Genomic DNA, 25,620 nt, shown 5'->3' with positions numbered 1-25,620 from the left:
TCCAAAGTGCTTTTGGGCTTTCTTTTCACCACCTTAACACCCTAACATAAAAGTCTGGTGGTTCCCTTAGTCCTCCTTCCTCCTTGACCTCCAATTAATCACCATGTCCTATTTTCTTTCCCTTAGACTATCTCCAGGGCTAGCCCCTCTCCTTTCCTCTCTCCCTGTCAACTCATCTGCTCACATTTGGATTAGTATAAAAGGACAAGAATTGGTTTCCCTAACTCCAGCTCTTTCTGTCCATTGTGAGAGGAAACCTGTTAATTCCAATTTTTAAGCAATAGAATTGGAGTCACATCTCTTGAAGCCACTCAGCAGTAGGTGGTGCTCTTGTGCCAACTCAGAGCACTCACAAAAGTTTTGTTCCATCAGGCAGCTTATTGAGTGCCTCTGAGGAACGCAGTTATCTCAAACACTGGCCCTGACCTCTGGGAATGTGTAATATCACTGCATTGGAACAGGGCCAATTTGATAGATAAAGACTATGGAAAGTTTCCCAGAGGAGAGAAAGACCACCTCCATCAGAGGAGAGTGGGGAAAGTAGCTAGGCCTTCAACTAAGATAGGGTTTCAATAGGCAGATAGGAGGGAGGTCGGTATAAACACAGGTGTGAGAGGTGGACCTGTGCAAAGCACAAAAGAGGTTTTCCTGACATCAAGGCTGAAGGCCCAAGTCCAGTCTCATTCTCCATTCTAGGACCTTCTGGTTTGCACCTCCTCGGACACCTCGGGACAAGGGGTATCCCAGGGAAATCTTTAGAACAGGACACGTGCCTCTCTCAGGTGAGACAAGTCAGTCCACCCATTTGCATGGAAGAAACCAACATCCCTTTTTTCTCTATACCAAGAAAGGGCAAGAATGCAGCTTTCCTCCAGTCCCTGGTTACTCAGGGAGTGGTGGGACTAGATTTCTGACCCCCTGTTGTGACCCCAGGTAATCGACATGGCAAGGACACCCCTCCCTCTGCTGCCCTACCCACCGCCTACAGCCCACATCCTCCCCATGCCGAGCCTGAGCTGCAGCCACACTGGACAGAACCTACTCTGTGCCTCTGAGGCTGCCATGCCTTTGCTCATGTTCTTCCCTGGCCTGCACCCCAACCCAGGCTGAAGGTTTCCCTCATGCTCTTCCCACAGCAGTGACAGGTTCTTTGGTCAGCTTTCCCTGTGCAGCAGCTGTTTGCCAGTGCCTCCCCACTCTAGTGTGGTAAATAAAGCCTGACTCCAGTTCATCTTCCAATGGCCTGTTCCCAGTACAGTATCTGGCATTTATTTAATTGGCTTGTCTTCAGCAACAGTGTTTTAGATCCTGCCAAACTGGGCACACACTTCTAACTTCCTTCCTCTAGCTTCCCCAGACACCAGGGCCCTACCTCACCTCTATGTTTTGCTGCCACATGCTGGCCACTGTCTGCTCCAGTACCCATGCTGTGGACGACCCTGTACTCTCTGCCCTTCTTCCCATGCCCTGAAAGAAAGCCCCCCCACCCCACAAGCCTCTTCCACTCTTGATGGCCCAGCTGCAATTGGTCTCCATAAACCTATCATCCGCTGAGCACCTACTGGGCTCCTGGCATACTAGATGCTTCAGATACATTTTCCACAATCCATACAACAACCCTAAAGCACGTATTAAAAATCTATGTTTTACAGATAAAGAAACTGCTCAGAGAGGGCAAACTCGCCACAGATAGTCAATCAGCTAGCAAGTGGCTAAGCTGCAATTCAAAACCCAAGTCTCTTGTGATTGTAATGCCAGTGCTCTTTCTAGAAGCCTTGGCTGGGTCTTCTGGTGGCCTATGCATGCTGCCCTCCATGGGAGGCCTGAGCCACACAGGGAATCACCCAAGGAAGGAAGCAAGACCACAAAACAAGACCACAAAAGGGAAGTGAAACAACCAGTTCCGAGAGAATGAATGCATCCTAGAAGGCTGGGGTAACAGGCTAGAGGAGGTGTGTGGGCACCGAGAAAAGGGCCACCAACAGGAGAGGAAGCAGAAGGGGCGCTTAGGGAGGGCAGAAGGTGAAGGTGAGGGAGGACAGAAGGTGAAGGGAAGGGAGGACAGAAGGTCAAGTGAAGGGAGGAAAGTGGCTTCTTCAAAGTAAAATGCCTGAGAAGAAATCTTGGAAAACAATTTCTGTTTATATCTCTGATGAGTGTCCTTCTTTTCTGCTGCTGCTGCTACTGCTAAGTTGCTTCAGTCGTGTCCGACTCTGTGCGACCCCATAGACGGCAGCCCACCAGGCTCCCCCGTCCCTGGGATTCTCCAGGCAAGAACACTGGAGTGGGTTGCCATTTCATTCTCCAATGCATGAAAGTGAAAAGTCAAAGTGAAGTCTCTCCGTCGTGTCTGACTCTTTGCGACCCCATGGACTGCAGCCAACCAGGCTCCTCTGCAGACAGACTCAGAGTAACAACCCAGATTCTGGAAAGTACTGTTAGCATAGTGTCCCAGTTCTCAGTTCTGAAGGGTCATCTTGTGGGGTCCACATGTAATGGGAGGCCACCTATGACACATATGACAATTCAGGCTACTTCCAGCCCTCATAAGAGACCTGGGAGGGTCGGGGGAGTCAAGCCTGCTGTGCCCAGCGTTCCCGCCACTCCTTGTTCCACTCTGCTTTTCACACCCATTTCCCATGCAGGCCTGGCCACCTCAGCGCACACTGAGCACGCGGTGTCCTGAGCATGAAGCAGAGTGAAGGACAGAGCGGGAGACCGGGTTTTAAGGAGGAGAAAAACAGCTTCAGGAGAAAACACGCACACAGGCATTCTGCAAAACACTGTGACGTGGATTATTTTTGGAATCTAATGTTTCTAATGTTCAAGGGGAGGAAATGAAAAAGAGGAAGTAGAGATTCCCGGGACCAACAGGCTGGAAATAATACAGGACACGATGTCCTGTGTTGGGTGGGACACAGACACACTTCCTTGCCCTGAGCCTGAGCCCAGGCAGTGGGAGCGGGGCGGGGCAGTGGAACGGCCTCAGCAGGAGGGAGGGCAGGAGCGAGGGGCACCGGGAACCTTTCTCCAAAAACAGCAGGAAGTTACAAGCCACCCAGTAAAGACTTTATCTCAAAGGTCATAGTTCTTGGAGGCCTCTCTCCCAACACCAAGGGCTCAAGCAAAGGAATCACAGAAACTTGTCAACATGCTCCCTAGAGGCCCAACCAGTGCTTGCCCTCTTACCATAGCAGCGGTAAGGTCACAGGTCAGGTGACCACCAGCCTCCACTCCACCCCAGTCTCTCTAGCCACCTCCTAGGTTACTGGCCTATGCACTCTTTCTCCTGCAGGGCAAGGGCAAGATTGGTATTGCGGTGCGTGCGTGCGTGCGTGTGTGTGTGTGTGTGTGTGTGTGTGTGTGTGTGTGTTGGGGAGGGGGAGGAAGCCCAGCCACAGAGCAGAGGGCCCACCTTCCCACTGCCTACCTGACACTATCCCAGGCACACCTCCCACCGTTGCCAAATCTCAGCTTTCTCAAGTAAAATGGTGCTCACATTCACACCCCCACCCTCCCCGACAGACAGGAGACCAAATGAGGAGCCACCAACTGCGTGACTCTGGGTGGGTCTCTGCTCTGGGTCAAAGTTTTCTATGTAAAAGGAAGGGCTGGACCAGAAAATCTCTAAGGTCAGGGGTGTGAGAACACTTTAAAAACCGACATTCAAAAAAAGATTTCATATAATGACAACAATAGCACTTCAGTCTGACGAATGACACTGTTGGCTCAAGGCGTGTGGGGTTGGAGAGGTGGCCAAGAGAAGAGGCAGTGAGCCAAGTGTGGGGCAGGGAGGAGGAGCACTGCGTTTCTTCCACACTGGCTCCAGTGGTCCTTGTCACCCCAGGCACAGTGAGATTTAGGGTCCTGCTTTGGGCTCTGGGGAGTGAACAGAAGTGTTTGTACCTCAGAGGGAAAGGGCAGGAAACAGCAGTGGATACTCTGTCCAGTGAGTATTAGTGTTGCCCACTGTGATGCTCTTCACCCATCTTCTCAGGGTGACTAACATGAAAGAAACATTATTTTGTTTGCATAGACCTCAGAGAATATAAGAATGCATAGACATTTCTTGGATAAACTGCAGGAAGCTCTGGCTGCAAGACTGTAAGAGAATATGACAAATATGCTCTCTGCTCTAACGCATGGCAGAAGGTGACAAGTGTCTCAGGTGTAGCTCGTGCATGGGGACGGGTGCTCTCCTGCACCTGAGGAGACTTGCTTTCCTCTGTGGCTGTTTCAAGGACAGACACTACTTTTCCAGAGACCTTTCCCTTTGGCAGCTCCCCCACCCTGACTCATCAGATATGATCCCAATTTGACCTGGTGCTTCTCTCTTTTGCTTCATCCAGGGGCACCACACAATGCAGTGATCTTGGGGGACCCTCATGAACCTATATCATAATCGCCAACTTCTCTCAAAACTCAGTTCTTAACTTCATTCCACTAGGGATCATTAAAAATTATTTGGAGCAAGTTCATTTGAAAGGTAGCATCGATCACACTCTTTGAGGTCTCAGCAGGTGCCTGATGACTAAGAAGTAAACCAGGATTGAAACAGCACAGGAGAAGGAAGGGAAGCCAAGGTTAAGGGAGCAGTGATCTGGGCTAGGCACAGGGCTGGGGCCTCCACACATATCATCTCATTCAATTTTCCTAACAACCCTGGGGAGCTTTCTTTTTTTAATCAGGAAAAGAACTCAACAAATCATGATTCTATTTGCTGAGAAAAGCTTCTCTTTCTCATTTTCCATCATCACCAAAATGATAACCCTGAAGAGAGAAAAGTCAACTGAAGATACACAGGGGAGGATGAATAGTAAAAAGGCAAAAATTACTGTACAATTGTTGAGCTGTGAAGGGGCTTACACACCATGCAGTGTGGCAAGTCTCAAAGGAGAAGGAACATTAGCACATTTGGGTTGGGCGGAGAGGGGTCTTCACTCAACCACTCTGGGGATTGTGAAACACCCCCTTCACAAGGCTACTTTTGACCACCACTCTCACTACTGTGAACACACACATGCCCCGCCACCCTCTTTATCCCAGTGAAGGTCATTTTCACAAACAGAGAGGATTGTACATGAATAATATCATGTGGAATCAAGAGAGAAAGTCAAAAGACACTGAGATAGCCCAAATTCTTCATCTCTGTTTTGTTGGGAACATAATTGGGGGTCAGAAGTTAAAGATGTGCCTAAGATCTCCTAAGTGCTAAGTGGCACCCCAGGCCACGTCGGAGCCCCCTCTTACAAGACTCTATTTCATCACAGACATGGCACCCATGAGTGTGAATAGAATTTCACCACACAAGGATGAATATGAAGGAACGAATTTAAAATTAGGTTCTCCAAAGGGAGCTTTCCCACAGGTGGCATGGTAAAGGCAGCCATTGAGGTCAGGCTCCTCTAAGCAAACGAGAGGTCCTCATCTGGGCAGGTGCCTTGGTCATGGAGGAGGCAGGCACCTAAATATCCTCCCAAGTGTGGTGATAAATACCTTGTCTTGGGTGTGTCCCACATGAAACAAATACAACATGCAGTATAAACTGATAATAAGCACAATTCTAATACTGGAAGCCCACTGGATAGCTCTGTTCATTCTTTGGGGGATACTCTCACAGGAAGTGGAAATATATTCCTTCTTTCCAGAATGGCTTTGAACAAGATTAGAGGGCCTCCTGGATAGACATCGTATAACCTCCTTTATTCAGAAGCAAAGTAGAAAAAGGTTTCTCCATTAATTAAGTCAAGTTATGCCCTAGAGCCCTTCTAAGAGCTTCCCTTTCCCTATAAAGACTGGAAGATTGTAGGGAATCTTCCAGCAGGCATCCGGTACAGCAGCTCTGGTATTCTCTGATAGCTATGATCAGTATCAGCACATATATGGGCAGCAAGAGGTCACAATGGCAGGTGTCAAGATGACAAGGCTGGGTTTCCTATAGTGCATGGAAGGTAAACTCTTGTATCTCAAGATCTCTTCCAATTCTACCATTCTAAGATGTACCCTAGGCATCCAGGAAAAGTGGGGAGCTAAGGAAGACACTCCACTGAGCTGTAACTGTACCCACCCTTCTCTTTTCCAAGGAGGCATCTACCATGAGTCTACTTAATGACTCTTACAAACTTCCCCCTAATGGGGAAGAGGCCTCCCTTCTCTCCAGTAATGGGATGTGATTGCAGGGCAGATATCTTCATCACACAGGATCCACTGCAGCTAGTGGGGCAAATAGCTGTGAAACAGGGCTGCAAAGAGAGTCGTAATCTGTGCCTGGCTAATGAGGAGAGACTGGACCATGCTCTGTGAACACAGTGGAGGACAGGCCCATTAGTTACAGACCAGAGGGCACAGGGCCCAGGCAGTGGTGCTCATCTTCCAGCAAGATGCGTTCTGTGTTACTCGAATCACCTCTGAATTACCCAGCCCTCCCACAAATGGCTCATTAAGGCTTTCCTGTCATTTCTGAGCTGCAATATTTCCCTTTTCTAAGAACTCCTTAATCACAGAGGCTGTGCCTAGGACAGTGGGGTGCACACAGCAGACATAAGTAGTAATAAATAGGACTTGATGACAACCTGCTGCTGACAGACAGAAATTCTGGCTCACTCGTCTTTATCCAAGTGCCTTGTTTTGGGCTCATGACAGCTGCTCAGCAGACGTTTATTAAATGAATGGGTGGCCTGCCTTATGAATTATCTGTAAAACAGAGTCCCTCCTCCCTAAATGTTTAATTGGCAGAGAAAATGGCTCCTTCATGGCCACCCCCGAGATGAGGGATGCATGGGGTCATTGCAGAGGTCAGGGGAAGGTGGTGAGGGGTGGTTTCACTTCTCAAGGCCAGCTGGCAAATGGGAAGTGCTGCCATTATTGAAGGCCTGGGAAACAAGCTGTCACCCACAGGGCCAGAGAGGAGACCGCGTCCACCCCTTTATAAAAATAGAAGCTGGGTGATCACCAGACTCCTCCAATTGCCAAGAGCTTCCCAGATCTGGAGTCAGAGGCCTCCAACAAGCCTCCCACCAGAGAGGAGGCTAAGACGTGGCTCATGCAGTAACTATTTCCTCAGGCCCTTGTTTAGATGTGGATCTGCTCACATAACTCTTACCCAAACCACCATCCTCCTCACCCTCTTTCCAAAACACCAAATAAGTCAAGGGCTGAGGCACTTAGTTCTGCACAGATATTTTAAATTAATCTTGAAGCAATTTAAAAGGATTATTTTTCTCCCCTGCCCCTCACCCAGCACATTTCTGTGGCAGCTAGGTCAAGCCTGAGCAGCATTTCCACCACTGACTCAATACCAAAATATTCCTGGGCTGCCTTTTCCCTATCAGCCTTTCACTCCCTCCGTTGTTTTTTTGATATTCCTCCTTGCCTCCTCTGCACGCACGCATGCACACACACACAAACACACACACACACGTGCACAAATATGCAAGCAAATACACTTCTCTTTAAGGCATGAGCATGGATCCTAACAGAGTCCACATACAGAATTCAGGGATCGTAGACTTCAATAGGAAAAAAAATATGCTTTTATTTTTATCCACCGTATGCAGGTCAGGAAGCAACAGTTAGAACTGGACATGGAACAACAGACTGGTTCCAAATAGGAAAAGGAGTACTTCAAGGCTGTGTATTGTCACTCTGCTTATTTAACTTCTATGCAGAGTACATCATGAGAAACGCTGGGCTGAAAGAAACACAAGCTGGAATCAAGATTGCTGGGAGAAATATCAATAACCTCAGATATGCAGATGACACCACCCTTATGGCAGAAAGTGAAGAGGAACTAAAAAGCCTCTTGATGAAAGTGAAAGTGGAGAGTGATAAAGTTGGCTTAAAGCTCAACACTCAGAAAACGAAGATCATAGCATCTGGTCCCGTCACTTCATGGGAAATAGATGGGGAAACAGTGGAAACAGTGTCAGACTTTATTTTTCTGGGCTCCAAAATCACTGCAGATGGTGATTGCAGCCATGAAATTAAAAGACGCTTACTCCTTGGAAGGAAAGTTATGACCAACCTAGATAGCATATTGAAAAGCAGAGACATTACTTTGCCAACAAAGTCCGTCTAGTCAAGGCTATGGTTTTTCCTGTGGTCATGTATGGATGTAAGAGTTGGACTGTGAAGAAGGCTGAGCGCCAAAGAATTGATGCTTTTGAACTGTGGTGTTGGAGAAGACTCTTGAGAGTCCCTTGGACTGCAAGGAGATCCAACCAGTCCATTCTGAAGGAGATCAGCCCTGGGATTTCTTTGGAAGGAATGATGCTAAAGCTGAAACTCCAGTACTCTGGCCACCTCATGTGAAGAGTTGACTCATTGGAAAAGACTCTGATGCTGGGAGGGATTGGGGGCAGGAGGAGAAGGGGACAACAGAGGATGAGATGGCTGGATGGCATCACCAACTCAATGGATGTGAGTCTGAGTGAACTCCGGGAGTTGGTGATGGACAGGGAGGCCTGGCGTGCTGCGATTCATGGGGTCGCAAAGATTCGGACATGACTGAGCGACTGAACTGAACTGAACTGAAAGAAGTACCTAAGTTGCTATACTTTAAGAATTTTAATAACTGTACTTCAATAATTATTTTCCAACTGGCAGTGTGATCTTAGGGAAGCCACTGTACCTCTCTGAGCTTCCATTTCCTCCATATGAATTAAGAATAATAATACACCATACAATTCTGTGAGCATGAACTGTGAGGCAGCATTACTGCTTGGCTGCCTGGTACTAGGCTGACTCTAGGTCAGCCTTCTCTACCTGGGGGCTTCTGTGGTAAGGCATGTTATGCTGTTTTGTTTTGTAAATGGGCACTGTCTGGGCCCTTTTAGGCTTTCCATTTCCTGAACTTGAAGGATGCCGTGAAGTGCCTCAAACTCAAACACATCTAGGCAGACCCAAGTCCCCTACCTCCCTGAAACAGGCACCCAGGCCAGGATGCAAAGCAGATCTCCTACCTCAGAGCAGAAAAAAATCTCAAGTAAAAATGAAATGCTCCAGACCTTTCCAACACTGGTCACAGAGGCCAAAACACATGGCTCTGGCTTTACAGAGTAGCTGGCTCCTGACCTGCTGTTTCTTCTCACTTGGATATGAGCAGGGGGTTCTGCAGTCCATGTGCTCCAAACCTCAGGCCCAGGCCAGGCTAGGGTCAGACTCAGGCTGCCTGGCCACTGGGTCAAGAGTCCTCAGAAAGGGCAGAGGAAACCTTGAAACTCCAAAAGTTGTGCAAGAAACTTCTATCTCTTCCAAACTCTGGATTAAATGATGTTTAAAAGTTCTGTTGTAGAAAGGGGTCATGCACTCTTTTAAAATTATATGTATTGATTTTCATCTGATTATAAATTATAAAAGATTGGAAAGCACAGAAAACTTACACAGAGAGATTAAAATTAATCATAATCCTTGCCCCTGGAAATAAAAACTATTAATGGTGAATGTTTTTCCAGCTATACCTATATTGGCACACTTACTATATAAACTAGGATCATAATTATATAGTTTTGTATCTTGATTTCATCACTTAAAATACCTAGAGACATTTTCAGTATAGGCTCTTAAAAGACACAAAACTATTATATCAGACACTGTCTGTAAGACTCACAGGTTACTGAGAGTCATGGTGTTCCTACTAGTGATATTATATATTTAAATTTTATTCCCAGAAAATTGATAAGAGAGCCCCTTTCACTCCTCTTAAAAGTATATGCAGCAGTCAACTCTCTTCTTTAGCTCAGAGAGCATCTAGAGAAGATATTTTGCATCCTTAGCAAAGAGGCACTATAGGGTATTTTCCTTTTTCACTTTTCTCTTTTTCACTGATAAGGGGAAAGCTTTGAAAATTTACTGCTGGAAAAAATATCTTGCTTGAGAAAATGTGCAGCAGTGAGGAAAAACCTCCAGAAATAAAGTGGTATGGCAGGAAGAGAGCCCTGGACTTCAAATGGAAGACAGCTAGATTCCCATGTCAAGCTACTATTGTAGCCCCAAGATCAAAGAACACCCAACATCACCCACTCAAAGGGCCAAAGGACTGTATAGACTAAATGAGACTCTGTATGCAGAAGTGCTTTGTCAATAGTCAAGTATAGTGCAGGGCAATAATCACTAAGTCATGTTGCGGCTGGTAATACCATTGTTACTTCTGTTGCTCGGCCGGCTGGACCCATTCACAGCACGCCCCAAGAGGGGCAGTGTCCAACAGTGCAAAAGTGTGGAGTCTGCAGCCACGCTGCACCTCCTAGTTTGCCCAAGATATTTAGCTTCTCAGTTTCTTCACCTGTAAAATGGGATGATGATAACATACCTACCTCGTAGGACTCCTGACAGATTAAAATGGGTTAATTTACACACGGTGCACAGAACAGTACCTGATGCATAATAAACACTACACGAGGGGAGCTTTAAAAAGCTGGACTAGCAGTATCTGTGTGTGCCCCCACCCCAGCCCCACTCAGGTCTGGCCGGCACGCCCCTACCTTTTCAGCATCCTGCTCGAAGAGCCGCAGCTGGAAGCACTGGTCTAGCTTGAGCTTGCGCACATGCCACATCTGGTGCAGGTGCTGCCGGGTGGAGTGCAGCTTGTCCAACAGGCTGGTGATCTTGGGCACCAAGCTCTGGAAGTCGGCACTGCCCGGGATGCAGTTGCGCCCTGAGAAGCCGTCACTGCAGCGGATGCACTGCAGCAGTCGCTGCCCCTCCCGGTCCAGCTCCTCCACAGGCGCCTTCAGCACCTTCTTCTTCAGCTGTGTGTGTTCATCAATTAGCCGCCTCGAGCCCTCCACATCCACGGGGAACTCCTTCCGGGCCAGCATCTCCTGCAGGTCTTCAAGGCGTGAGAGCAGGTGTACGGCGCTGTTGAAGAACTCCTCCAGGGAGAGCCGCAGCTCGATCCACTCCTCGTGGTTGTAGTCCAGGGAGCCATCGAACTCCTCCGTCAGCTGGGAGGGGTCCACCAGCTTCGTGAGGCCCTCCACGGACACCATGCTTGTCTGGGATGGGCAGACACAGAGAGGGAGACTCAGTGATGCATGGGCAAGTCTGGGGAAGACCCCCAGGGGAGCCGTGGTCAGAAAAGAGAAAGTCAAGAGGAAAGGCCAAGATACATCTAGAAAATGACCAGACCCTGCCTGGAAAAGGGCAAGTGGGAGAATGTGCAGCCTCCTGATCAGATGTCACAATCAGCCAAGGTCAGTAGTTTCAACAGACTAGCTGACTGGTTCAAAAAGTCTCTTCACCTGCCACCATTTGCCACTGAAGGAATGACTGTCTTTATGTCCCTACTGTCCTCATTTTCCTCTCCCCAAGTCCACCACAACAGGATGCTAGAAGCTGGGAGAATAGACTGAATCTAGTCCCAGGGGCCTAGTTCTCAATAGCTTTAAAACCCAGGATCCTATCCTCATGGGTGGATTAAACAGTGAGGGTCAGTTTTGAGCTGCAAGGGTCTCAGAGTTGATCTTCCTGTATCTGTCCACGAGCAGATGCCCTTCTCTGGTGCAGAGAACAGACAGGGCTTGGGGACAGGGAGTCTGGGCCCCCCATTTTCTCTGAGCCCCCTACAAGCTCTTAGAGAGTAGAGTGCAGAAGGTTTGTCTCTGGGACGCAGAGCAGCAAGTGATGGCACAGGAAACCACTCTAATTTACCAAGAAAGATCTTTTCCTTCCTACAGGATTACCTGATTCTGTTTCCTGGAGAAGGAGAGGCAACTAGAGAATATCTAGATCCAAGGTCCAACCCTACAATTAACAATTGTGCAAATTAGGTAAACCAAGTTTGCAGAGCTTCTGTTCCTTCCACTGTATAATGGAGATAATAATGGGCTGTGTGTAAAGTGCCTAGGGCACAGAGTCAGCGCATGCTCAGACCCAGTTAGCGCTCACTGGGATAGCGCTCATCCTTTCTGAAGCCCTTAAATGCACATGCCCTTCTGTCTAGCTGATCTTTGAGCATCTCCTCCTCTTCTCCCTTTTCCCTCTATCTCCTTCCAAAGACATAGAAAGGGGCTCTGAAACTGGACTGCTCATCAGAGCCCCTTGGCAAGTTTACGAAAACACTGATGCTCAAATCCTTGTCCCTAGAAACTCTCATCTAGTTGGCCTGGACTGGAACTTGGGCATGGGTAGCTTTAAAAGCTCCTAATGTGCAACCCGGAGAAGGCAATGGCATCCCACTCCAGTACTCTTGCCTGGAAAATCCCATGGACGGAGGAGCCTGGTAGGCTGCAGTCCATGGGGTCGCTAAGAGTCGGACACGACTGAGCGACTTCACTTTCACTTTTCACTTTCATGCATTGGAGAAGGAAATGGCAACCCACTCCAATGTTCTTGCCTGGAGAATCCCAGGGATGGGGGAGCCTGGTGGGCTGCCGTCTATGGCGTTGCTAAGAGTCAGACACGACTGAGTGACTTGACTTTCACTTTTCACTTTCATGCATTGGAGAAGGAAATGGCAACCCACTCCAGTGTTCTTGCCTGGAGAGTCCCAGGGACGGGGGAGCCTGGTGGGCTGCTGTCTCTAGGGTTGCACAGAGTTAGACACAACTGAAGCGACTTAGCAGCAGCAGCAATGTGCAACCAGTGACACACCTCTGCAGATCCAAATCCCTGCTACTCACAACGCAGCCCTGGAACCAGGAGCACTAGCACCACGTGGGAGCTTGTTAGAAATCCAGGATCTCAGGCCCCACCTAAACCTGCTGGGTCAGAATCTGCATCTAAGATCCCTAGGGACTTTGTGCATTAAATCCAAGAAGGCTTCTTTTAGAGCACTTTCCCCCTTTGAATTTGGCCCCAAGTTTACCACTTCCGGGAAGTCTCCCATGATTTCATTCACCAATTTTTCTTTAAGTATCTGCCATTGAAAATGCCAGGACTCTCATCTCTTAGCACTTATTGCCTCAGTCTATACTAAGTACTGGAGAAGGCAATGGCACCCCACTCCAGTACTCTTGCCTGTCAAATCCCATGGACGGAGGAGCCTGGTAGGCTGCAGTCCATGGGGTTGCTAGGAGTCGGACCCGACTGAGCGACTTCACTTTCACTTTTCACTTTCATGCATTGGAGAAGGAAATGGCAACCCACTCCAGTGTTATTGCCTGGAGAATCCCAGGGACGGGGGAGCCTGGTGGGCTGCCGTCTCTGGGGTCGCACAGAGTTGGGCACGACTGAAGTGAATTAGCAGCAGCAGCATACTAAGTACCTCATCTGCTCTTTGTGAAACACTACTTTATAAGCATTCTTTCAAGTGGGAAGCTCCCAGCTCTCTCTCCTGTTCTTCATGGTTAAGGAGGTAAAGACCAGCTTTCTCAACTTGGGGTGAAGCGGATGCAGGGAGATGGAAAATGCTGGGCAGCTGTGCTGAAGCACAAGTTTGAAGACTTGGAAAGATTGTTTCCAGTCATTTCAACTAATAAATTTATAAGCCTGTTGTCACTGCTTCTGTATATAAACAAACCCAAAATACACAAAGCATTTATTTCCCTACAGGACTCCTAGTGCTGGGGAAGATGAGAGTTAACTGTTTTTACACCAAGTTGAATTTCTCATATTATTTACATAGAGAACTGCCTCTCAGCTGGTCTCATTGCTGTGCTCAAATTGCAGCCTACTGGGGCCACCCCCCCTCCACACACACACACACACACATACACACACATACACACACACACAGGTGCTCCCGGCCCCTAGGGCCAAGCCTCTGGAATGGGAAGTTACTGATAGATTAAGGGCAGCTCTGCTTTCCAACATGAACACATACTGTACTCAGGGTTCATCCTCTTGCAGATGAGGGCAAAGTTCCCAGAAAGGGGGAACAGCTCGGATTTGGCTGGAACAAAGATTCCTAAATCATTGCTTTAATATGTTGTCACTAAAGGCTCTCAGGGGACTCATATGGCCTCTAGAAAAATCTAGTTAAAAAACAACATGTTTTCTGAGTGTAAAAGTAATACAAAATTCTCAAAAGAAAGTAGAAAAACATGAAAATCAAATCACTCCTCCAGCCACCTCAAATAAAGCACTGTTACCATTTTCATGTATTTCTCAGTCTTCCTCTCCATATACTATACACTTAAAACCAACGGCATTGAAACATGTATAATATCATATATGAAATGAGTCGCCAGTCCAGGTTCGATGCACAATACTGGATGCTTGGGGCTGGTGCACTGGGATGACCCAGAGGGATGGTACGGGGAGGGAGGAGGGAGGAGGGTTCAGGATGGGGAACACGTGTATACCTGTGGCGGATTCATGTTGATATATGGCAAAACCAATACAATATTGTAAAGTTAAAAAAGAAAAGAAAAAGAATTAGATTAGACTATTAGATAATTAAAAAAATAAATTATATTGCTAATACTGTCTTATAACTTGTTTTTAGAAAAACAATATATCAGGCACATTTTTCAGTGACACTATTGTTCTAAATATGATTTTAATGGCCTTATAGTACTTGTGTATTAATGTAGCCATAATTAATGGATATTTAGGATACAAACTATACATATGTTTGTATATATATGTATATGTGTAAATATGTGTGTATACATATGTATGTATATTACTGCAAAAAACAATGTGATGAATATCCCTGTAGACATTTGTTTGTTTATAATTATTAGTTATTCACCTTTTTATTTTTAATTTTTATATTAAAAACATTTTCCTAGAAGGAGAATTAAAAGATCAGTAGATATAAACTCTTTTTAAGGCATCTGACCCAAATTACAAGGTTGCCCCCAGAAACAATTCCTCTGACTTCCACTCACCAGTAGACACAGGACTGCTTAAAGACTCTGTGCCCTTGGGACAATCTCGTGGGCCTCTCCTCCCTTCTGAGAATCTCACTGGAAAGGCCACAGTGACCCAGGAATCCTGAATTATCAGCCAGTCCCTGACATGTTGGGGATTTTAGGGTGGTGGAGAAGGGCAGGTGAGAAATGGGTGGGTGGCAGAAAGGGGAGGAAACAGGAGCTAAGAGAGAGGTCGGCCTCACCTCAAAGATGAACTTGGAGCTGCCAAAGTTGGTCTTCTGTTTCTGCCAGAAGTTGTCGGGTTTGATGATGAGGGCCACATGGATCTCAGCGGGAAAGGCTTCTTGCAGCGTCTTGAGGAGGGGCTTGATGAGGTCCCACTTGGACCCCCGCATATCGATGATGACAGTGAAGCCACGTTTGCACACGTCCTCGCTGTGGGGAGGTCAGAGGGCAGGCATGGTCACTCTGGGCTGCTGCGACTTTGCAGTACACAGTCGAAAAGCATCTGGAAACCTGCATTCCTCTTAATCTGGACCAACCTTCCAACTTCACACCAGGTCTCCTGGCTGTCTTCCAATGTAACTCAAAATGTACTGCCTCAGAAAACCTTTTGCGATTAACCTCATTTGACCAAGGGCATCTGGCTTCTCCCAGCACTTAGCAAATAACTCAGCCTTCCCTGTAGTCAATTGCACTTGTTGGGACGTTTATGGTTTCAGCATTCACTATTGTGTTAGAGTTTCTTTTAATTCTTGTCTCCCTCTCTTGCTTCTGGGATGAATCATCTTTTCTCCATTTGAATGCTGTACAAGCTCTCTAAAGACAGGGATGTTGCTGCCCTTAGATCTGAAATGGAAAGTCCTCGGCATGAGTGCTATCCTTCCCCAGGCCCACATCAATGGTAGCCACTGGAATGCTTTACCACTGAACCGAACCTGGGCCAAAGAATCTTTTTCAAAAAAAGGGATCTAGGCTGATTCTATCAATTGATTAGAGATGGTACACAAGGTATTGATAACACCACTGTATTTAAGACGTATTACTTGTAGTTCAAATTGTATGTCAATTTTGACAAATTGTTGGGTATGCCAATTACTCTTAAATGGCCAAGGGTGGGACTGATTAGAACAGTGGATGTGGTCCCATAGTCTCACACACTTCCATTACAAGAGTCGGGTATAAAAAGGCACATTTCAGGAAGTTAAGTAAGGGGAACTACTCTTGAAATTAACGCAAGATGAAATGACAGTGACCAACTTGAAAACTGAAAACTAATCAGACTAAGTGAATCAATATGATGCTACAAACTTATTTAAACACTTGGACTTTATAACACCTAATAATTTAAAGAAAAAAGAAAGTCAAAATGGTTATAACATCTCAGTTTGGAATAAATTCTATGTTTTGGTAGTTAGGGAGCTTTTCTTGCTTTATTCAATCTACGTATTTATTATCTAACTCAAAACAGACTTTGGTTAATTCACATGTTTGTATAAATACTGGTGTAACATTTCCTTAGGGTGCTTGTCTTAATTTTCTATTACCCAGACTGTACTCCGGAGAAGGCAATGGCAACCCACTCCAGTACTCTTGCCTGGACAATCCCATGGATGGAGGGGCCTGGTGGGCTGCAGTCTATGAGGTCACTAGGAGTTGGACACGACTGAGTGACTTCACTTTATTTTTTCACTTTCATGCATTGGAGAAGGCAATGACAACCCACTCCAGTGTTCTTGCCTGGAGAATCCCAGGGACGGGGGAGCCTGGTGGGCTGCCATCTCTGGGGTCGCACAGAGTCAGACACGACTGAACCGACTTAGCAGCAGTAGCAGCAGCAGCAGACTGTACTCGCTTAAAGCCCTGTGCATGTTGCATGCTCCACAGTCATGTACCACCAGCTACTAATCACTTATTGCTACTGGAGGTAAGGCTACAATTGGAGGATTTAGTCTACAAATGGAAACAAAATTCTGTTTCAGGCTTCACTCTCGAATCTCAACCAGTGATAAACTTGTCAGACTTTTGAAGAGACCACAGCTCTTGCAATTGTGTGAATGTCTCAAGCACAAGGCAGCTTATCGGGCCTCCCAGTTATACAGGAAACTCCCCAGGCAGGACAGACACTCTTTCCATTTCTTCTTGTTGACACAAAGGATTAGACTCAGCAAGGAAGAAGGTTGAGCCTTCTGTTTCTCCGCAAATCCTATATCCCAAAGGAAAGCAGTTACTTCTCCTACTCTGACATTTACTGAGTCAGTAAGTGGCCAGCGTAATTCTATATTATTGTATGAAAGCAATGTACCTTTTACTTAAATTGCAGAATTTCTTTCCCATTGTAAGAAAACACCTGCTAATCATAGAAAAGTTAAAATATTCAGAGATCTGTATAAGAGATACTAATGATAGGGATGTATAATACTCAGGCCTATTTCCTTCCAGCCTTTTTTGTGCATGTAATTTTCATACCCTATAGTGTTCTACCTTTCACTGTAACACAGAATTTTTCTCATGTCTCAGATTTTTTTGAAATGGTTACATTTAATGGCTTCCCTGGTGGCTCAGAGGTTAAAGCGTCTGCCTGCAGTCTGGGAGACCAGGATTCGATCCCTGGGTTGGAAAGATCCCCTGGAGAAGTAAATGGCAACCCACTCCAGTATCCTTGCCTGGAGAATCCCATGGATGGAGGAGCCTGATGGGCTACAGTCCATGGGGTTGCAAAGAGTTGGACAGGACTGAGCGACTTCACTTCACTTGTAGCTCAGTCAGTAAAGAATCTGCCTGTAGTATAGGAGACCTGGGTTTGATCCCTGGGTTGGGAAGATCCCCTGGAGAAGGAAATGACAACCCACTCCAGTATCCTTGCCTGGAAAATCTCATGGACACAGGAGCCTGGTGGGCTGCAGTCCATGGGGTTGCAAAGAGTTGGGCACAACTGAGTGACTAATACTTACTTACTTAATGACACAAAATCCATCTTGTAACTACACCATAGTTTATTTAATCATTCTCATTACAGCTTTACAGAAGGGCACATCAATTTACATGTATACCAGCAAAGCATAAGTGTACCCCCTGCCCCGACTACTGTATCCTCATCAGCACTGATTATTGAATTTTTTAAATCTTTGCCAATTTTCTAAGAAAAATATTGTATTACATTTATATTGGCATTTCTTTGCTTACTGGCTATAGCTTATTGACCTATAAGAATTTCTTCTGTGACTTACCTGATCATTTCTTTTAACTATTTTTCTATTTCAGTTTAATGGCATTTCTTATTGAGCTTAGCTTCATTTGCAAATGGAAGTCACTTGGTCTTGTCTGACTCTTTGCAACCCCACGGATTATACAGTCCATGGAATTCTCCAGGCAAGAATACTGGAGTGGGTAGAAGTTCCCTTCTCCAGGAGATCTTCCCAACCCAGGAATTGAACTGGGGTCTCCTGCATTGCAGGCAGATTCTTTACCAGCTGAGCTACCAGGGAAGCCCTAGTCTGACTCACATTTGCTGCATGCCCACTTAGGCCAGGCATTGCACAGTAATAGGGGGTCTTCCCTTCTCTTAGAGATGACTGACTTCCTTGTTTACCAGCTCCTCAGGCCCCGTCGCTGTTACCATAATTATGTAGACATGAGAAAACCCCATCCCTAACAACAAAGAGTCAGTGTTGCTACCAAGAGCTGGAGTTTGACTATCCCAGATTTCAATGTGGTCATCAGTAACAGCTCACACACTGTTAATGAATAATTTCTGACAACTAAAAGAGAAATCAGGTACTAATACTCTCTAGGAAGTTCTCACTAGCTCAGGAGATGGAGAAAGAGGCCCAGAGGCTGAATGCTGAGAGATAACCTAATTGGGCTTCCCTGGTGGCTCAGACTGAAAGGAATCTGCCTGCAATGTGGGAGACCTGGGTTCAATCCCTGAGACGGGAAGATCCCCCGGAGAAGGAAATGGCAACCCACTCCAGTATTCTTGCCTGGAGAATCCCACGGACAGAGGAGCCTGGTGGGCTACAGTTCATGGGGTCACAAAGAGTTGGACATGACTGAGCAACTAACAATTTCACTTTCAACCTAATTGGCATCTCTCTGTGAAAATAGCTAATCTACCAAAGTGTTTTCTCTGTGTGATTTGAATCAAAAAGCATAGCCAGGGGAGGGTAAGGAACTTTTTATCATGTGCTTGTTGTGCCACGGACTGTGGTTAGACACTTAACCCATGTTATTTCATTTTGTTCTCACAATGACCTATAAACTTGGCGTGGTTATCATCATATAAGAGATGATGCCACGGAGGCAGAGGATGTGCCTAAGGTTACGTGACCGGTAGGTGCCCAGCACAGAATCCAAACCAGGACCACTGACTCCAAAGCCCACACTCAGGTTACCACATCAGATCACACCTACCAGTGCACTACGTGTGGCGCTTTTGTGACTGGGTGTGGAATGAAGGGTCAGTGATGAGGGGACCAGATTAGGAGACGGGGGAAATTAGGGCAAGGAATCCAAGTGTATGGCTTCATTCTACAGTCTTCAAAAATCACAAAAGCACAGAAGCAAAAGATCATGGCAAATTCAGAAAGTTCAAGTAATTCACTTTGGTTTAGGCACAGGGGTAAGAGACAGCGTGGTGAGACAGCGTGGTCCGAGTGCCTCAGAGAGCCCTATTCAGGCTCTGACCCTCCTTTTCCACACCCTCCCCCCAGAGAATAAGGAGACTTGCCACAGAGAGTCCAGGCTGCCCCTACCCTTTTCTAGACCAAATTCCTTGTCCCTGACATCCTAAAATTTTCAGCTCAAAGGGCCCTTAACCTACTTCCTGAGCTCATATGTGCCTCTCTCCTAGGTTCCATCCCCAGGGGGTAAAGAACACTACCAGTGTGAGCACCTTGGTCTGAGGGGTGGCAAAGAGCTGCTATTTTCAAAGATGTGGCTAAAACATGGATGTGTCAGCCAGGGCGTCCACATGCATGTAGGGGGCCCTTCCACAATCAAAGACAGACCTAGGAGGTAGGCAGAGAAGTGGGGCAGAGCATGGAACACAGAGAAGTCTAACAAATATGAATCTGAAGTTAGCCTCCTAGGTTGCTATGAAAATATTTTTGTCAAGGTGGAAGGGTAGAACACATTTTTTTCTAACAGTTCATTAACTTGCTATATTAATTTTCAATATTTAGACACAGGGTATGTAGGTTTCCATTTGTACTCCTGCCCCACCTAGCATTGCAATGTTAGAAGCAGGTCTCAAATTCAGAAGCAACTTGTACCACGGCAGGAGTGCTGCATTTATCCCTAAGGGCAATGAGGGACAGAACATGATCAGGTGATTTGGGAAGATTACCCCTCCAGGTGTGCAGAGGGAGAATAAATTGGGGTCAGCCAGACAGAGTAGGAGAGCAAAAGCAGCAGAAGCAAAGAGACCACCTCCCTAGGACTAAAATGTGTCCTAAATGAAGCCTTCCTTGGGCTACCTGATTTAAAGCTGCAGTTGTCCCCTACCACTCCCTACTTCCCTTCCCTGATTTATAGTCTCCTTAGTGTTCTTGCCTGGAAAATCACAGGGACGGGGGAGCCTGGTGGGCTGCCGTCTATGGGGTCGCACAGAGTCGGACACGACTGAAGCGACTTAGCAGCAGCAGCAGTAGTACTCATTAACCAGTGATTTGGTGGCAAAAACAGTAAAGAATTTGCCTGCAGTGAGGGAGATGTAGGTTCAATCCCTGGGTCAGAAAGATCTCCTGGAGAAGGAAATGGCAACTCACTCTAATATTCTTGTCTGGAGAATTCCATGGAGAGAGGAATCTGGTTACCATCTGGAGTGTGTATTTTACTTATTCATTTTTACTGTCCATTTTCCCCTCAATGGAAAGTAACCTCAATGAGGGAAGGGCTGTTTGTGTTGACTTCACTGCTAGATTCCCTGTGCCTACAGCACCTGGGGCAGGCTAAGACTCAACATATTGAGGAAGGAGGGTAGCAGGTAAGGGTATGATAGAATCTAGAGCCAACACACCTTGGTCAAAATCCCAGCTCCATCATCTACCTGTTGGGGAAACTTAGGCAAGTACCTTTAAACCTCTACATCTCAGTTCCTTCACTATAAACTGTGAATAATAGTAACTACATTACAGAGTTATTTTAGAGATTAGGTTTGTGAAGATACATAAAGCACTTACGGTGGTGCTGGGCACATATCCCTACTATGCAAGTCTAAGCTTCTGGGGGAGACACTGTTGGTGTCCCATCCAGGGCAATTCTGTTGATCTTTGTGCCCAGTCCCCAGCCCATAAGTGTTGTGGCAATCAGCTTATGCCTGAGACCATCTCAGGAGACTTGCCTTTGACTGATGGGTGCACTTTTCCAAAAGACATGTGGCAGTTATACCCCTATCCCAATGGGGCCAGTGCTTCTCTTATACAGAGGTGCCTTTCACTCAAGGCAGGGTATCTCTGAAGTGTGACTTATACTCCAGAGCCTTCTCTCTCCCCTGAGTGTCACCACTGGACTTCATCTTTGCTCAGTCCTGCTCCTTCCTACTCTGTACCTCCAACTCCTTTACAATTTTTTCCTAAAGAGAATGCCCTTTAATAGACAATTTCTGTCTGAGTCCCTGTCTCAAGAAACAGTCACACATACATCAATTTCATAAATATATGACATTCTGAAGGCAATCTGAGGTATAGTCTTGAGATTAAAAGAGAAATATGAGTTGCAAATTTTGACTTGGGAGTCATACTATGCCTGGCACATAGTAGGTGTTCAATAACATTTGCTAAATGAATAATCCATAAACATTGGCAGCAGATATGCACAGAAGTGGGTGACATCACCCAATGAAGACAAGTAAGATGAAAAAAGGGCTCCCTGATAGTTCAGTTGGTAAAGAATCTGCCTGCAATGCAGGAGACCCTAGTTAGATTTCTGGGTTGGGAAGAGCCGCTGGAGAAGGGATAGGCTACCCACTCCAGTATTCTTAGGCTGCTGCTGCTAAGTCCCTTCAGTCGTGTCTGACTCTGTGTGACCCCATAGATGGCAGCCCACCAGGCTCCCCCGTCCCTGGGATTCTCCAGGCAAGAACACGAGTGGGTTGCCATTTCCTTCTCCAATGCATGAAAGTGAAAAGTGAAAGTGAAGTCGCTCAGTCGTGTCCGACTCTTAGCAACCCCATGGACTGCAGCCTACCAGGCTCCTCTGTCCATGGGATTTTCCAGGCAAGAGTACTGGAGTGGGGTGCCATTGCCTTCTCCGATTCTTAGGCTACCCACTCCAGTATTCTTGGGCTTCCCTTGTGGCTCAGCTGGTAAAGAATCTGCCTGCAATGTGGAAGACCTGGGTTTTATCCCTGGGTTGGGAAGATTCCCTGGAGAAGGGAAAGGCTATCCATTCCAATATTTTGGAGAATTCCATGGACTGTATAGTATAGTCCATGGGGTCGCAAAGAATTGGACACGACTGAGCAACTTTCACTTTTAAGATGAAAAAACCGGCTTCTGAGTCTAGGATAGAACTGATGTGAATATCAATTTTAAGAGATAGGAGAAGAAAGTAGCTGAAGAACAAATACAAAGAGGTAAGATAAAACTGGGAGAGCAGTGAAGTCAAGAAAATCAGGGAGGAGAGGACTTCAAGGAGGAACTACAGCATCAAGTGCTCCAGAGAGGTAGGTCTTAGCTGAGATGAGAACTACTGCATTTAGCAGCTAGAAGGCCTTAGTCCAGTTGGTCAGCGCAATGTCACTGGGCACTGGGGCAGGAACTGGGTGGGGCAGGAAAGCAGCCTTCCTAATTGGTCTCTGAGATGATGGGAGAAAAGGTCAAGGTCATCAGAGACAGGATTTGGTGCACGTACTCCAGAAACCAGCCGAGTTCACACTGCTCTTTGGCTATGCCCAACCCCACAGAGGCCACCAGGCCACCTCTTCCTCAAGCCTGCATACCCCCAGACCTCCCTTCCTCTCACTCAGTGTGCTCACATGGGGAGAGCTGCAGCAAGACAATTTACACTGGAACATAACTAGCAGGTGGTCATCCTTTTCCCTTTAGGATATTTACCTTTTCAGTGATATTTCTTAGCCCAAATTTAATCTTCAGGGGAAGAATCTGCATTGTGTATGGTGAGGATGGGAGCACAGAACGTGAAGTTTGGAGCAGTGGGCCTTCAGATCCCACTAAGTAGGGGGAAGGAGACTGAGTGACCCTTCCCATCTCTCATACCCTCTGCTTTAGAGGTAGAGTGCAGTCACTGCCCTACTCCCCCTGCCCCGCTAATTTCCCATATGGCACTTGAGACCTGGGCCCTGTTGGCCAGCTTCTCATCCTTTGCAATAAATTACAGTTCCTTCCAACTGAGCTGTGAACTGTTTCATGGACTCTCAGGGGCGCTCAGGACATAATGTATACTGAATGACAGGATGATTGATCAGATAGTTCTTGTACTCAGTTCTACACCATTTACTCTTTTGTTCTTATGTGTCACTGGGGCTGTTTTCACTCAGCAAGCCCATGCTACCTCAAAACGGCATTTGCACCACTTTATGGCAATGCTTTTCAAACTTTACTGACTTTCATCATCACCTAAGACCCTTATTTAAAATGATGAATTCAGGAGCTTCCTTTGTGGTCCAGTGGTTAGGAGTCTGCCTTGCAATGCAGGGGACATCAATTTAATCCTTGGTCCAGGAAGATTCCACATGCCACAGGGAGCTAAGCCTGTGAACCACAACTACTGAGCCCATGTGCCACAATTACTGAAGCCAGACTGCCTAGAGTCTGTGCTCTGAAGAAGCCACTTCAATGAGAAGCCCACACACCACAACTACAGAGTAGCCCCTGCTTGCTGCAACTAGAGAAAGCCCCTATGCAGCAAGGAGACTCAGTGAAATCAAAATACAAATAATTTTTTTAATTAAAAAAAAAATAATGATTTCAGTGACCCTTTTCAGATACTTTGATGAAAATCAGTCTGGGATGAGCTCCAGGAATCTCCTAGGTGATCCAAGGACAACACCTAGACTCTCTTAGGCGTGGTTTGTGCGAGTTTAATGATGTGCACTTTGTCTACAATAGATGAGGCCTGGCGTTAATAAACAGGTGATAGAATGCAACTCCACAGTCTGAATGTTGTTTGCAGGGAGGATGGACAGCTGTGCTATACAGAAGTTGGTCAAAAATGTTAGTGAGTTCCTCTCTTCATAGCCTTATGCTCTCTTGAAGGGAGTTATTTATTGCAAGCCCAGGTATATAAGCCTTCACAATGAGAGACTAGTCATGAAGGGGCTTCATAAATAATACAGTGTCATATAACTATATTTTTCATTAATTTTTTAATCTAACAAATATTTATTGAGCACTTACTCTGCGGCTGGCCCAGTGCTAGGCACTAGGGATATAAATGTGGATAAGACAGAAACATGAAGGTTACATTCTGGGGCGAGAGACGGACACAAGACAGTGGCTAGATCAATAGAACAAAGCAAATTGTGATAAGTCTTAACAACTTACCAGGTGGCCAGAACAGGCCACTATGAGGAGCTGACATTTAAACAGTGGCCAAAACTATAAGAAGGAGATAGTTAAGGGAATGTTGTAAAAAGAATAATGTAGGCAGAGGAAACAGCCTGAGCAAAGGTCCTGAGGTGGAAAAGAGCCTGTGTGCTGGCTGATCCTTCACTATGGGGAGGAAACAGGGGAAGTGAAGTTCATAAGGAAGCGGGAGACCAGCAGCCAGAACTGGCTGTAAATATTGAGGAGCTCCAAACTCTAACCTGGAGAGAAATATAAACTGAGAGCCAAACTTGGGGCAGCTTTTTTTTTTTTTTTAATTAAAGTGGGACAGACACATAGATTGTTAATTATTATTAATCTACATGTATGTTCATGAGAATCTATGTCTGCTAAGTGTTTTAAATGCATTATCTAATTTATTCCTCACGTGAAACTCACAAGTAGCTTCTATTATTATCTCACCCTATAGTTAAAGGAACTAAGGCCCAGAGAGGCTGAGTAACTTGCTAAAGTCATCAGGAAAAAGTAAAATCATATTTGAATCTAGTCTGATTGCAGTATCTGTCATGCTGCCTTGCCTCAGAGAGAAACAGAACACTTGAACCTGAAGAAACGTTAGTGCTTACCCTGCTGATCCTTCATTTCAGAGCTAAGGGCAGCGAATTCCAGAGGAGGGATGCGATTTGTTCAGAGTCACACAGTTGGGTGGATGTTTTGTATATTTAGCTTCCCTGGTGGCTCAGGTGATAAAAGCATCTGCTTGCAATGCAGGAGAGACGGGTTCAATCCCTGGGTCAGGAAGATCCCCTGGAGAAGGAAATGGCAACCCACTCCAGTTCTCTTGCCCGAAAAAGTCCATGGCTGGAGGAATCTCGTAGGCTATAGTCCATGGGGTCGCAAAGAGTCGGACACGACTGAGCGATTTCACTTCACTTTGTATATTTGAACCAGACATCCAGTTGTCAATCTGCCCGTTCCATGTCTTCTATTAAGCCACAAGAAGTTTGGAACGGAGACATCAAGTAATCTGGTTTGCAGGGCCAGTATATCCCATTTTGAGCATCAAAGTTCCTTCCCTGGGAATGAGGACTCTGCTGTTTATGGTTCCACTGAGCTCTGGCAGTAGAGAGATAGCCTGATCCCCTGTGCCCCAGCTTCTGTGGTGCCAACTGAGATTTACCCCATATATATGAGTGCCTGACAGATTCTCACTTGGAATAGCTACTGGAATAAATGTAACAATGACCCATCCTGGTGGCAGGTGGGGGAGCAGAGATCAGCAATGAGTACCACTCCAGTGGAATAGGTGAGGAGGCCTCAAGGGCTTCTGCTTAGTGTGTGCTGATGGGAGC

General features: G+C 46.3%; 1 protein-coding gene across 20 annotated transcripts in view; it reads right to left on the bottom strand.

Moving 5' to 3' along the window:
• The window catches only part of KALRN (kalirin RhoGEF kinase), a 692,240-nt gene that overhangs the window by 434,673 nt on the left and 231,947 nt on the right, over positions 1-25,620 (bottom strand). For all 20 annotated transcript variants that reach the window (XM_024991355.2, XM_024991361.2, XM_059886080.1 and 17 more), the window contains exons 4-5: positions 15,002-15,194; positions 10,482-10,994 (exon numbers count right to left, since the gene is read on the bottom strand). In XM_024991355.2, the coding sequence (XP_024847123.1) occupies positions 10,482-10,994; positions 15,002-15,194 (706 nt within the window). The remainder of the gene's footprint in view (positions 1-10,481; positions 10,995-15,001; positions 15,195-25,620) is intronic.

The sequence above is a fragment of the Bos taurus genome, chromosome 1 (genome assembly GCF_002263795.3).
Source record: "Bos taurus isolate L1 Dominette 01449 registration number 42190680 breed Hereford chromosome 1, ARS-UCD2.0, whole genome shotgun sequence".
Classification (NCBI taxonomy): domain Eukaryota; kingdom Metazoa; phylum Chordata; class Mammalia; order Artiodactyla; family Bovidae; genus Bos; species Bos taurus.
The sequence above is the reverse complement of the archived record's forward strand: the minus strand, read 5'-3'. Positions and strand labels throughout refer to the sequence as shown.